Source organism: Xiphophorus hellerii, chromosome 21 (assembly GCF_003331165.1).
Source record: "Xiphophorus hellerii strain 12219 chromosome 21, Xiphophorus_hellerii-4.1, whole genome shotgun sequence".
Lineage (NCBI taxonomy): Eukaryota > Metazoa > Chordata > Actinopteri > Cyprinodontiformes > Poeciliidae > Xiphophorus > Xiphophorus hellerii.
In genome coordinates, this window is record NC_045692.1 from 429,699 (window position 1) to 443,475 (window position 13,777).

The 13,777-nt window shown below is 37.3% G+C and overlaps 1 protein-coding gene and 1 long non-coding RNA gene across 2 annotated transcripts; both read right to left on the reverse strand.

Annotated features, from left to right (window-relative positions):
- Window positions 1-1,668: 1,668 nt before the first annotated feature.
- On the reverse strand, window positions 1,669-6,634 carry LOC116712304 (uncharacterized). The gene is made up of 2 exons (XR_004337497.1): window positions 4,662-6,634; window positions 1,669-4,622 (listed from the first exon to the last, which is right to left on the reverse strand). It is a non-coding gene; the product is annotated as an uncharacterized LOC116712304 (long non-coding RNA).
- Window positions 6,635-6,722: 88 nt separating this feature from the next.
- On the reverse strand, window positions 6,723-13,380 carry c1ql3a (complement component 1, q subcomponent-like 3a). The gene is made up of 2 exons (XM_032552178.1): window positions 12,477-13,380; window positions 6,723-8,972 (listed from the first exon to the last, which is right to left on the reverse strand). Exons 1-2 carry the CDS (start codon window positions 13,068-13,070, stop codon window positions 8,793-8,795), a joined length of 774 nt encoding a protein of 257 aa, XP_032408069.1. The 5' UTR covers window positions 13,071-13,380; the 3' UTR covers window positions 6,723-8,792.
- Window positions 13,381-13,777: the final 397 nt, after the last annotated feature.

A 13,777-nucleotide genomic window follows, 5' to 3' on the forward strand; every position in this document is an offset into this window, starting at 1 on the left:
AACTGATAAAAGTCAACTTACTATTTTCAATTAAATACAATTTTGCATTTACAGTGCAGCAGTGGATTCTGAATGGTAAATGGATGGAGTGGAGTGGACCTACTTGAGCTTTTTACCCTGCACACGCTTCTCCAGGGGTTGATTGGTAATAATGACCACTGATTGTGACTAATCTGGCTGGATGGGTTTTTTTCACGTTTAGACTGTTTCTAGAGGCAGTAAAGATCCAAATGTACCAAAAATGTGCAAAAAGGCATAACATGTCTCTTTTAAGTTAATTTCTCTCAAAATTAATATATGTATTCATTTTACTGTCAATGTGAACAATAGCAAACGACATTTTTATATGTAATAATCTCTGGAGCCAGATAGCTAGTAAAAAAATCAAAAGGCTCTAGACCTTTAGAGATACAAGTGGACAAAAGATCAGCATGAAGCTTTCTTCACATCCGTCCTCCTTGACCCCACAGTATGCAGCCCTTTCTTGTTCAACACAATGTTATCTGTGCTCTGGTTGGAGCCACTCGCACAGTTTTTTTTTCTCCAGAGTCTTTACTTTGTTGCTTTACAAAGACTACCAAATATTTATATAGACATATTGTGCAGGAAAGTTTAATTCCACCTAGAGTAAAATTGTGTTTTTACAAGGATTGTGTGTGAACCAGCTAGTATATTTTCTTACCCTTTATTTAAAATATGAAGATGTGAAAGTATTTAAAAAACATTATTTTATTATCATGTAGCATAGCATTATTGTCTTTGTTTACTTATCTAGTGTTTAGTTTATATTTCTTTATTGTGTATTCATTTACTCATTTAATTTATTATACTAAGAATCATTATGCATTTATTGATTACAGCGATTTGATTACTTATTTGTTGTTCTTGACCTATAGTTCAGTTGTAGAATGATTTACAACAAGGACATATAGATGGTTGAAGTGGAAGAGAAGACTTCCTGGTACTGTACCTCACTATCGTCTCCTTGGTCAAGTGAGGCCTTGAAGCAAACATTTGTGAATATGCCTCTGATTTGAAAAAAGGAAGCTTTATTCAGTTACCTTGAGAAGAACATGTGGTAGTTCCCATTGATCACTGTTGGATTCTTCTGCTCATGAGGTCCAGCGCAGGTCTTGATCCATCTCTTGGATATGGAATTAGAGGTAGACTGGGTTCTGTTCTGGGACAAACTGTAACTGGCAATTGGTCAGTTGCTGACAAACCCATTGAATTGATGGACAGGTGGCATCATGTCTATTAGCACAACTTCAGATATTTTGCTAAATAGCTCAGGTTCAGTTTGTAAAAGAAAAAAAATCTTTTCAGTTTTGTAAAAACACATTCGTTGTATCGATCAAACACTATATACACCTTTCCTTTAACAGCATTGATGTGCAAAACTTGAAACATCTCTAGTGTTACAATCCTTTACGAAGAAATCAGTTAAAAATTCATTCAGCATGATTTTTTCGGCCATGTTTTAGATTATTTCTCTAAAAGTTTTGTAGTTTACCTACAATGAAAATTGCAGAAATCTCTGTAAGTGCATTCAGCATTCTATCAAATATTTATTTTCCCCCACTGTAGAGAAATATTTCTTAGCAATTGTCAAAAATTGTTGTGTGTCTTATATTCTTATAATGTTATATTCTGACACAGACACAAGAATATTTCTTTCATTTTAATAGAGACAGTTTGTGGACAACAGGAACCGTTTACAGCAGACAGTAGAGAGGGTTTTACACAGTTTGTCTATGATACATATGTCTTTTACATAAATTAGGCTATGACAAAACAGTAGCGAAGAGAACATCAATTTCATACCTTTCTTACATACACAGTAACAAGGTGATTTTCTGAATCTCTGTGTAGGAATTTTCCTTTGCAATGCAGATATATAGTACATGTGTGACAAATATAAATATATGTTTGTTATATCAACTAATGAAAGAATAAAAATAAAACAATAAATAATGAGGGTCAACCAAAATCTTAGGAGCTGGCAACACAAAACTTATATTTGTAGTAATATGTGCAGTACATAGTAATTACACAGCAAAACACGGCACAACTACACATACCTGGTGCTGCACCCTGTGAGATATACTTTTAATAACCTGAAAAACTATACAACTGACTGACCTCATGAGAAAGGTTAGACAGGTATGGTCTGTTTTAGTTCTATTCTAGTTTCATATATATAGTTTTACACAAACCTGACATTTATGATCACAAAGTAACTCCACTGACTTTTTGTCTATCAATGTATCAACATTTTTTGGATTTATTGAGGCGAATTTCTGTGAAGCTTCTCTTATTAGCGAGTTATTGTAATGGACTATCTGAAGCACGTTAGATCAAGTTTGAAGTTGGAGAAGCATAGTCTGACTGGACTCTGCAAGTGTGTGAGGAGAACTGACCAGACCCAAGCTCAGATGCAGTCAAAAACAAATATGTTTGAATTGTCTGAGGAAGCTCCAAATCCAGTCAGGTAAAGTGAAATGATAACGGACACAACTGCAAAACTGCATAAGTAAACAACATTATGAACATAAATGTACAACAGCCCTGGGCATAATACTAACTAATTAATGATACACAAACTTCCAAACCCTCATTATGAGTAAAACAAAAATGAACACTGTCCAAATTATATTCACTTGTGGGTTAAACTCAACATGATATCAATGGAAACTCTTTCATTTTATTGCACAGAGATGTAACCTGTGTACATTAAGAGTGTCTTCTGTTAATGCTTGATATTTGTGATCCACTAACAGATCCTATTGTGTGTGACCTTAACCTCTTAAAGCTGCAGTATGTAACTTTTATTTAAAAAAATATATGTTTTTTTTTTTTTACATATTTGCTAAAACTATTACCATGTTGTGACAGCATAATATGAGACAAAAAATCTGGGAAAAGCTCCAGCTCCTCCCAGTGCTGCTATTACCATCTGAAGAAATGCATCACTCCAAGTTAAAAACATCCAATCAAAGCCAGGAGGAGAGCTGTCAATTAGACTCATTAATGCGCTGATAAATATGCTAATGGACAACGGACAAATAAAAGTCATTGCTACAAGAAAACTGTCTATCCACTGTCATTGGTGGCCATGTTAACTAGCCTTAGCATGTAGCAGCAGGCTCTGCTGACAGGTAGAACCTGTCTCATAGCAGAGAGCAAGTGGGTACACTTATGCATCACGCATAAATGTACATGATTGACAGCGTGAAGACCCTTCTGGGAGCACTGACAGAAGGCAGAGCAGCTCAATTTTTTCACAGATTATGTGTCTGATAACATGCTCTCACGACAAATGATAGTTTCAACAAATGTGTGAAAAAATGTTGTTGTTTTTTCTAAAAGTTACATATTACAGTTTTAATGCTAATGATGCCTGCTAGGAACTTAAGGAACTATTTTATTGATGCTGTTATTCCTCAAGCAAGACTTTGAAATGTCGAATACAGTTTAATACAGCATACAAATTTATTTACTATATTGTTCTAGAATCTGTTATCCTCCTGTATATATAAAAATATATATTCTATAAGGGTATGTAATCTTTTTGTTCATCAATACTGATATATTGTCACATGCAGACTAAGGTAATCTTTTGATTCATAGTTGCATTTATCAAAACACATGCACATAATTTACTTTTTTTGCAAATAGACCCAAATTTTGAATTACAGAAATACTGTTATTACTCATTTTGATTTCTTAGTGTAACTAAAAAGCTTCTAACCCAAAATTGTAAATTGGTCACATGTTGTCTAGTCTGATATATCCGTAGTAGGACATATTAATCAGGAAAAATATATTTTACTGCATGACAGATTATTTTCTAAGTTTATCAGCAAAATTTCATGCAGTTGGCCCATCGTGCCCTGCCGTTTCCAAAAACCACATGTAGTTCACACACTGTCCATTAGATTGGTATCAAAGAGCTAGGAACCTTGGTAAGAGATGCATATGTATCAACCACCATTTGCAGTTTTCATGCATTTTTTTTGGCTGTCTTCTCTTTCCAAGAAAAACAGTCGCAGAAAGACAGAAAGGCCTGAATCTGACTGAGATGTTTTGGCATGACCTTAAAGGCAGTATATGCTCAAAAACCTCTGATGTCGCTGAATCACAACAACTATGCAAAAAGTCAGATTCTCTCAGTGAATGCATGTAGGTTTGGATTCCTCCCCACTCTTCACAATAAACAACTTCACTTAAACACAGCATTTTGTTTTACATATTATCTTTAAATGATATTAAAATTTAACGACCTAATGCATTTATGTGTGATGAACATGCAAAAAAGGAAAGAAATCACAAAGGGGCAAACTCTTTTTCTCACCACTGTATCTTGCTGCTAATTCAGCCTGTGACAAGTGTCTTTCATAGACATCTTCATTTCCACTGAGCCTAATTTCCCAACCTCTATTCACAGTCTTGCTGAATTCAGAAAAATGTTTCCACCATCAGTTGGACTCTCACTGGGTAGGCGGGGTTAAACCTGAACTAATGTGGCAACAAACGTGACACATGACGCAAGCAGCAACATTTTTCTGTTCCATAATCAATGTAGTGTGTTGCGTGATGCCAGAAAGTCCACCCTGGACTTTCTGGCATCACGCCGGGAAAGTCGTGATGCCAGAAGGAACTCCATTCCCGGGTTCCATGAAGGAACCCGGGAATGGAGCGGCACAGGTTGTTTTTTCAGCTGTGCTAACATTGCAAACCGACAAAATGGCTTACCAAACTGCAGCAACCCATCCTGTACTGCTTGCCCAGTGGAAACGAGGCATGTTCAACTGAAGCAAGCTTGTAAGCAAAGAAGTAAGCCTTGTGAAGGTTACCTCACAGATGACCTGCTGCACTCTTTCCTGTCCAAGAATTATTTAAAATCATAGAAAATGCTTCTTTTCTGTGGTCATGTGATCTGACTACATACAAACAACACTGTCCGTGTTTAGGTTGTATCAACTGTAGGACATACACCAGGAAGCAAAGAACTTGTAGGAAGAAGCATATAATGGAAAACAACATTAATCTACCAAATGGTAAGTGATTTATTAATACTGTGTACAAAATACTTGCAGTACTTCAGGCTCAAAAACTCTAAAATCTTATTTAAACATTTTAGTAGCTAAATATTTTGCTACAGTATTTTTCAACTTTCAAATATTTTAAAACTTAAAGTATTGTGGGCAATTAGAAAGTAGGCAACCAATTATAACTGATTTAGAAATACAGTATACTTTTACACTTTTTGTTCTCTTATAAAAAAGAGTCACCACTCTTAACTAGTTTTTATCCAAATTGTAGTCAGGATTTCATCAGTAGGTAATGGTTCAACAGCAAGTTAATATGACTAGGACTTCCTCTTTCAGCTACCTGATGATTTTCTATTTAGCAGTCCTTACCAAAAGTCATTAGACGTTTATCATCAGGATTGTGTTTACTAATAACTAACCAATGAACAAGACAATGGTTCAGTAACCATTAGCTTAACATTAATTTAGTATTAGCCTTGAAGTCTATATAATGTAAATAACATGAATACTCACATTTTTGCCTTCAATGGATGTTTACATTTTCTAGTACAGTAATTGTTGTTCTTCAAACTCAAGTGAAATGAATTATTTATTTATTTTTAGCATACACAGTGTATTATATATTTTCAAGTCTTTAGCAGCTTAGCGTAGATGTCTTAAATTATTTTTGCGTTAAATATATATTTGTCTGACAGGCAAATTCTACACAAGAATTCCTATTCAACTGAACCTTGTGTGAAAGTGCACATGGAAAATAAAGTTCTGAATCTGAATTAGATGCAGTAGCATAGCTACAGTATATCTTCAAGTGTATCAATAGATCTGCGTCAGACACTGTTTCCATTTAATTGGTGGTGGAGTAATTCCAATTATATTAAACCTGTGTAATCCTGATGCCTCTTTATTATATATTATACTTCTGGTACTGCACAGGTTGAAAAAGTACATTTGGGTAGAAACAGTGAAATCTTGATCTGGCTGATTGGGTTGCATTGAACTGTGGTCAAGTTAAAGCCCCACCTGAGTTCTCTTGACCATCCTCAGCCAACAGAAATTCATCTGACAGTGATCTCCCTCTCTGCCATCTAGTTTTCTGCATTTTACTTTAACTTTCTGTCTATCCTTGTCACTCCTGCTCATTTCCCAACATAAACCATGATTAAACAACCCAAATGAACACCAGACACACACTGGAAAGTGCATATCTGAGTTTATAATTTCATGGGTTCATGAGAAAGTCTGACATTCTCAAATGTGGACAAAAAAAATTCCAGGTACTTTTGCCTGTTGTGTGAACATAGTCTAAGAAAACAATTAAAAAACACAAAAGTAAAACCAATGCAAAAGGAGGGTTCAAACAGGAGCCAAGCTAAAGGCTATGATAGACCATCACTTCTGCTTCCTCAGCAACAAACTGGAGCTTCGTCTGCTGAGATCAAAATACAGACAGCTCTGCAAACGTACTCTCTAAACAAGGCTACATGACATAATCCTTAAAGAGGCAGTATTATATATTTTCAAGGCATATAGTGGCATTTTATAGCACAATCAAGTAACTATGTTAACTAAGTTGTTAAAAAAACTGTAATATCTATGAAATATGACTTTGACTTTGTAATTTAACGCCTTGAAATTGGGCCTCTGTCGCTTTAAAACCCCCTGCTTTTTCTGAAACTTCGCCTTCAGGAAGTCATCACAACATGGCACTGCTATTAACTCTTTAACAATGTTTTTACCAGTGTTGCACTGAGTAGTAGTTCTTGCAATGAGATCAGCAGATGCGCAGTTCCATCAGGTGTTGAGTGTGGGAGGCCCAGAGGAAGGTTTCTCTGAGAGGCAGAAACTCGGAAGCTTGGAAACTCCTTAACACCGTGAAAAGAGGAGGAGATGCGCCTCGGTGCACCCAGGCATTTTACAGGACTGAATGGTTCAAGAATTTCTCAAACATGCATGGAAGAATCAAGGCAAAACTCCTGGTATGTTTTGATAAGGGAATAACATTATAACATGATGCAAAGCTCAAAAAAGTCGATTTTACATAATACTGCCCCTTTAATGCCACTATACAGTAGAAGTCAACAACATTGTTCCAGGTGAACAGAGTTGCAGATGTCTTTGCTGATGAAATTAAATACTGCTCTCCAATGGTAAACTTTGTTATCATAAAAAGTTGGCCATTCTACCAACTAAAGGCAAAATGTATGTCTTTCTGCATTAATACATCTGCACCAACCAAACAACTCTAAGCAGGAAGCACCCAGCCTCCTAATACAAAGTACTAACTCGTTAGGAGAATAAAGACAGTTACTACAGAATCTGGAATAGTCATTTCAACTCAGCATTTAATACATTACTCTGTGAGAGTTCTCCTACTCTTTCTGAACACTGCCATATGCCTGTGGATTCTGAACTTTCTGAATGAGACTCCACAGATGCTAAACACCGAATAGAGTCTCCCCAACTCCACCACACTTAGGATTCATTCAAGAGTGTTCACTCGATCCACTGCTGACCACACTTTCCTGTGCAAGCACACGTGGGGAAAGCCTGATAACTAAATTTGCTGATGATATTGCAGTCGGAGGAGTCATTTCAGACATGACGATGGACAAAAAGGAAGTCAATCGGTGGACAGAATAGGAGATGACCATAAACTTCTGGACCTTAGCACACGACCCTCAGTACAGAGTTGTGAATTTATTTAATTCCAATTTAGTTAATTTATATAGTGTCAGAACAATTGTTTCAAGGCTCTTTACAAAAATAGTAAAGTTAATCCAATTATTGACAGATTCCAAGTCAAGTACTTCCTTTCCTAGCTGTCAGTGCAGGCAGGTTCAATCTATCTATCTATCTATCTATCTATCTATCTATCTATCTATCTATCTATCTATCTATCTATCTATCTATCTATCTATCTATCTATCTATCTATCTATCTATCTATCTAGAGTCTCTCCTCTCTGAGTGGCTGCAGGAACAACGTTGTGAATTTCATCAGATTCCTCAAAGCCCTCATCAGACCGCCATAAATAAATAAATCTTTCTAAATAGCTGAACTTAATGCTAAGATTATCTAGCTTACTTGTTGCACTTACACATCTTAGCTGTTTTAATTATGTTATTTGTATGTTTTCCCCATACTTATATGTGTATACTTAGAGATCACAGAGAAATTTCTTTTAGTTTGCATAAAGAAAAAGACAAAAAAAATAGACCTGATTTGAGAAACACCAAACAGTTGATGAGTAGTTCCTCATTAATTGATATATCATGTCAAATTACTCTGAAGTGATACCAGCATTTTTTTCAACTTGTACTTTGTACAAACATTCTAGCAGTTGAAACAATATGTACGTTGATAATTTTTGGTAACACACCTTGTTTAGAGGACAGTGATTATTCCACCTTGTATCTTAATAATTGATTTAAATTTGAATTACTGTTACCAACTAATTTCTTTTACATATTTGTTTAAAAAGCATGTCAAATCATGTGACTGACAGTAACGTTATCTCAGTGTTTTCCAGTACTGGACTTGCGTGTCCTCTGTCTTGCATCTTTCAGATGTTTTCTACATCAACACAACTATCTTTTAAAGCATAAAAGCAACTAAAATTGAGAGTTTTAACAATTTATCTTCACAAATTCAGAAGATTTAGTTTACAGAGAGAGAATTATATTTTTAGTTTCACCAGCAAAATAAAGTTATGACAACTGTTGTGTGTAAAGCCAGCATCTAATCAACATAAATGATAAACCCAGAGAAGGTGCTGTACTTGTTGTTGTTGCCTCCATGAGCTTTGCCTCCATCTAGTTTGATGTAGATCTCGTCTCCTGGCTCCAGATGCAACACAGCACTGTTACTGGCATAGTCATAATTTTGGTCAGCGTCCTGGGCTATGGCACTGGCACGTACCTGCAGGAATATGAAAATAGACAAACACAACTTAGAGTTTTGATTCATCATCATAGTTGGCCTGTCCTCAACATATGCATAACCATAGAATTAAATGGAATATAATAATTCTTAATTCCAAACGATCTCCTTTGTTTCAGCACTTATCTACCATGCTTTAATAACTGTATTTATTAGGATTTCCATCTGTTGTTTATTCTTTTGGCCACTGCATTAGCTATTTACAAATTAATAGCTTCTTATTTTGAACTACTTGTTTTTTATATCCATCCATCGTCTATCATCTATCAGGACACCAATGACTGCGCTGAAGGAGTTACAAGTGCCAGCAGCTGAGATGGGAGAGACTCTGCTAACAACTGTTGCCTGGGTTCTTCACCAGTCAGTTTTGTGAGAGAGTAGTAATGACAAAGCTCCTATTGGAAAAAGCTCATATCAAGGCTTGACTAGAGTTTGCCAAAAGGCCAGTGGGAGACTGTGTGGTTAAGAGGAAGAATGGTGTTTGGTCAGATGAGACCAAAATGGAGCTTCTCTGTCATCAGACAAGATGATATGTTTGACACCACAAACACACCATCCCCACTGTGAAGCCTGGTGGTGGTGGGCAGCAGGCCCTGGAAGGCTTGTGAAGTTAGAAGATAAAATGAATGAAGCAAAACATAGGGAAATCCTAAAGGACAACTTGGATAAATCTGCAAAAGAACTACGCCTTCAGAGAACAATCAAGAGAACAACCTGAAGAATCCAGCTAAAACTTAACAGAGAACGTTTGAAGACTACAAGGTGGATGTTCTGGAGTGGAGCAGTCAAAGCCCGGACTTCAGTCCCACAAGGAATTTGAAAAGGGCTGTTCACAGTCAATCCTCATGCAAACAGACAGAGGTTGATTAGTTTAGCAGGAAGAATGGAGTCCAGATGTGCAGCATAACTGAGACATATTGAGCTAGACCCCAAACTACGACTGCAGCCAAAGGTGCATCTATTGACTTTAAAGGAGTTCATTCAGTTAGTTATTTTTTAATTGTCATTATTTTGTGGAAACTAGTTTTTACTTTGACAAGTGTTTTTTTATTTTTTATTTCTTGTCACCAAACCACAGCTGAAGCCCCCCCCCCCCCCCCCCAAAACACAATCTGGACAAGTTTTTATTGGAGAAATATAGATCAATCTCCAATCTGTCATTCATCAGCAAAATTGTTGAATAAACTGTGTTTCAAAAGTTAAATAGCTTCTTAATAATGACCAACTGCTTTGACATTTTTCAGTCCAGTTTCCGTTCTCACCACTGTACTGCCCTAGTCAAAGTGTTCAGTGACATTCACATAAACACAGGCTGTGGAAGAATCACAGAGCTGCTTCTGTTGGACCTCAGTGCAGCTTTTGACACTGTTGATTGAGACATATTACTGCAGGGGTGTCAAACTCCAGTCCTCAAGGGCCGGTGTCCTGCAACTTTTAGATGAGCCTCTGCTGCACCACACCTGAATAGAATAATTAGGTCATTAAGGCTCTGGAGAACTGATCTACACAAGGAGGAGGTCATTAAGCCATTTCATTTCAGTGTTTTGTACCTGTGGCACATCTAAAGAACTGCAGGACACTGGCCCTTGAGAACTGGAGTTTGAGACCTGTGTATTACTGAAACGACTGGAGAGTTGGGTAGGACTCTGGTACAGGACTTGACTGGTCTGAATCTTACCCACAGAACAGGGACGTCATTGTATTAATAACGTTTCATCAGAGCTGATACAGATCACATGTGGAGTACCCCAAGGTTCCATCTTCTGGATGCTCTTATTTAATATCTACAAGCTCCCCCTAGCTCAAATTATAATAAGAAATCATGTTAATTAGCATTACAGTGCAGATGATACACAGCTTTACATCTCAATGACACTAGGGCCTCATGTATAAAAAGTGCAGATGTAACACAAAAATTGGCATAAGGACAAATATTGAAATGTGCAGCACACAAAAAAATCTGATGTATAAAACCATGTGCATACACTTTTCCTATATACATCTTAATTTGCATGAAATAGAGCAGCTGCTGGTCCGCCCTGTTACCACCCATAAATGCATATGTAAATTAGTATAAATACCCAGAAGGCTGCCACCATGTGTCCCAATAGTCATGGCAACAGTCCTTGCTGGTAGTATAAGTAGTTCTGTTGATAATAATTATATGTTGTAATGATGGTTTCATTAATAACAGAGTTTATTAAGAATAATGATGAGCTGCTATTTTTAGGCTACAGCTCAGGTTCTAGTCCAACACACAGTAAAATCCCAATTGTCAAATAAGCAGCGTCGCAGCATGTGAACTCTGTAAGAGTCAATTCAACAACAGTGAGTGTAAAATGTATCATGTTGTGCATATGGTGCAAAAATGGTGTAAAAATTACAAGTAAAATGTTACATTTTTACTTGTTACAATGTAACTTCAAGTGTTAAAGAAAATGCACTCTTTTAGAGTTAATATAACAGCATAAGCTAATGTTACTGAAAATTCTCTAAACCAAGTGTAAAAAATATAATGTAATCATATACTATTTTACTATAAATCTATTGTACATTTATTGAAATCAACAATAACTTTATAATATTTACTCAATATTTTTCAGATATACAGCTAAAACTGAACATAAAATAAATATTTGTAGGACAAAAGACATCTTCCATGTATGGAGTTTATAGATGACATGTTATTAAGGGTGGTGATGATGGTGGTCGGTTTGATTCCCGGTCTGCCCATCCTGTTTCACCCACCTTGCCTGCTAGTGATGGGTTCATGAAGTCAGTTTTCAGTTTTTTAGGCTAATTGTAGTTTGTTTTTGTCCACAAAAAAGCTTATTTTCATTTGTGAGGTAAAAAATAAAGCTAATACTTACATGTAAGAGTTCTTGCTGTGTAAAATATTATTCAAGGGTAACACTTAGGACTCAGTGTGCATGGTTCACAAAAAAATGTTTCCCTGACAGTCACAGTTGGTAAGAAACAAAGATTCCATAGGAAATGAATGCGGGTCATTTTTTGATCCACTCCCAGAAGAATGGGATAGTAATATAAAACATGCTATTTCTTAAAATGTATAAAAGGTCAATTAAAAATTTTAACTGCATGATATCAGTAACATTTTTTTGAGGAATACCTGGAATATGAAGTGAAGAAAACTTTTCATTACAAAGATATTGCATAAAGATGACCTCACCAGGTCCAAAAGGACCCACTTACACATCAGAGAGTTAAGACAGAAGTAATCATTTTGGCAGCGTGGGTGTTGGTAATTTGGATTTACCTCTGAATGTTCTGTACAGGTGGGCTATTGATGCTGAAACCGTGTGTATTGTGTAAACATTGCTTATTGTATTGTGTGAACTGAAAACGTTATGACCTGTAACTATGGCTAACATAATTGCTTGTAGGCATGTCTTGCAGAAAAGGAAAGAAACCAGAAAAGAAAAGATACTTTCAATGTCTTTTTTTCCAAGTTCAAAGTTTTACCTGATTGTTTTTGCACAGATCTGCCCACATACTGGTCCCATCTCCTCCACGCATCAGAACGTGATAAGTGAAGAAATAAATCCCAGGGATGGAACACGTGAACTTTCCAGAAGTTGGGTCGTAGTGATTTCCCAAATTGGTCACTACGTCGTCAAATTTGAGCACTTCGTATCCTTCGTGCTGCTTTTTCAGTCCTGCGTAAAAGGCGATCTTTGGCACAGTGCTGTATGTGGCGGCGCTGATTGCGCCAGCAACTGCGCTGGGTCCCGGGGGTCCTGGTAAACCAGGTTTCCCCGGCTCACCTCTATTTCCTGGTGGCCCAGCTGGACCGGGGTATCCCGGTTCACCTGCAGCTCCTCTTGGTCCCACCTTACCCGGACGACCCGGTTCTCCTCTGGGACCCTGGATAAAAGTGGGCAACGACTGCAGGAGGCTGTTGTCCGGGACCGCGTCTGGAGCGCCGGTGCTGCTTGGAGTAGTTGTGCTGTATGGGTCGCACACCATCCTACAAGCGCCGAGCATCTCGTAGTGCGTTAATGTTCCAGCTGAGCTCACCAGAACTGGAATAAGGACAACCAAAACCAGAACCATCATGATCCCCAGGACCCCCGCTGCCACCAGTCCCTTCCTGCCAGCGAGCCGCGAAAGCGCAGGATGGTCCTGCTGTCTGCGTTTGGGGGGAATTTTGGCTGGCTGGAGAGGTAAACCTCAAAAGACAAAATATGCTGCTTTTATGATGAGTGACTTTTTCAAAGAAATTCTTCAGGCTTTGTTCTCCTGCTTTGCTGGAAAATCCCCGAAACGAGTTTATAATCTTAATTCCAGCAGTGGATCTGAAGAGAGATCTAAAAGTAGATCAGGGGCAAACAAAGAAACAAAACAAATGGAGGCAGCAAGGTGTAAGAGTGAGGTGGAGAGAGAGAGGGGGGAGAGAGAGAGAGAGAAAGAAAGAAAGAAAGAGAGAGAGAGAGAGCTACCTCATCGGAAAAAAAAGTGAATCAATATGTGAGATTAAAATAAATAAGAATAATGTAATGTAATAAGAGTGCTGACATTTATACGGTGTCATAAAACAGCAGGGGATGAATCCTTGATGCTTGGAGCTAATCTTTGTGTTACTGTCCAAAACCTACAACTTATCAGGATCAAATTTGTCCTGTTCAACTTCAAACATAAACCTCTTTTTTTACCAAAAGCCAAGACCATCTATCTGTCCTCAGCTCCACAAAATCCTTGAATAACAAACCACAGCAGTCTTTCAAAGGGACACTACCCATATACTGTAGTGTCATTGCAGTTCT

What these genes read in the sequence shown, in the direction of transcription:
- c1ql3a (XM_032552178.1), bottom strand. Translation starts at nt 13,070, where the DNA reads ATGATGGTTCTGGTTTTGGTTGTCCTTATTCCAGTTCTGGTGAGCTCA. An exon ending in ATCTGTGCAAAAACAATCAG is followed by an intron (nt 8,973 to 12,476) that starts GTAAAACTTTGA and finishes ATATTCCTGCAG; the next exon opens with GTACGTGCCAGTGCCATAGC.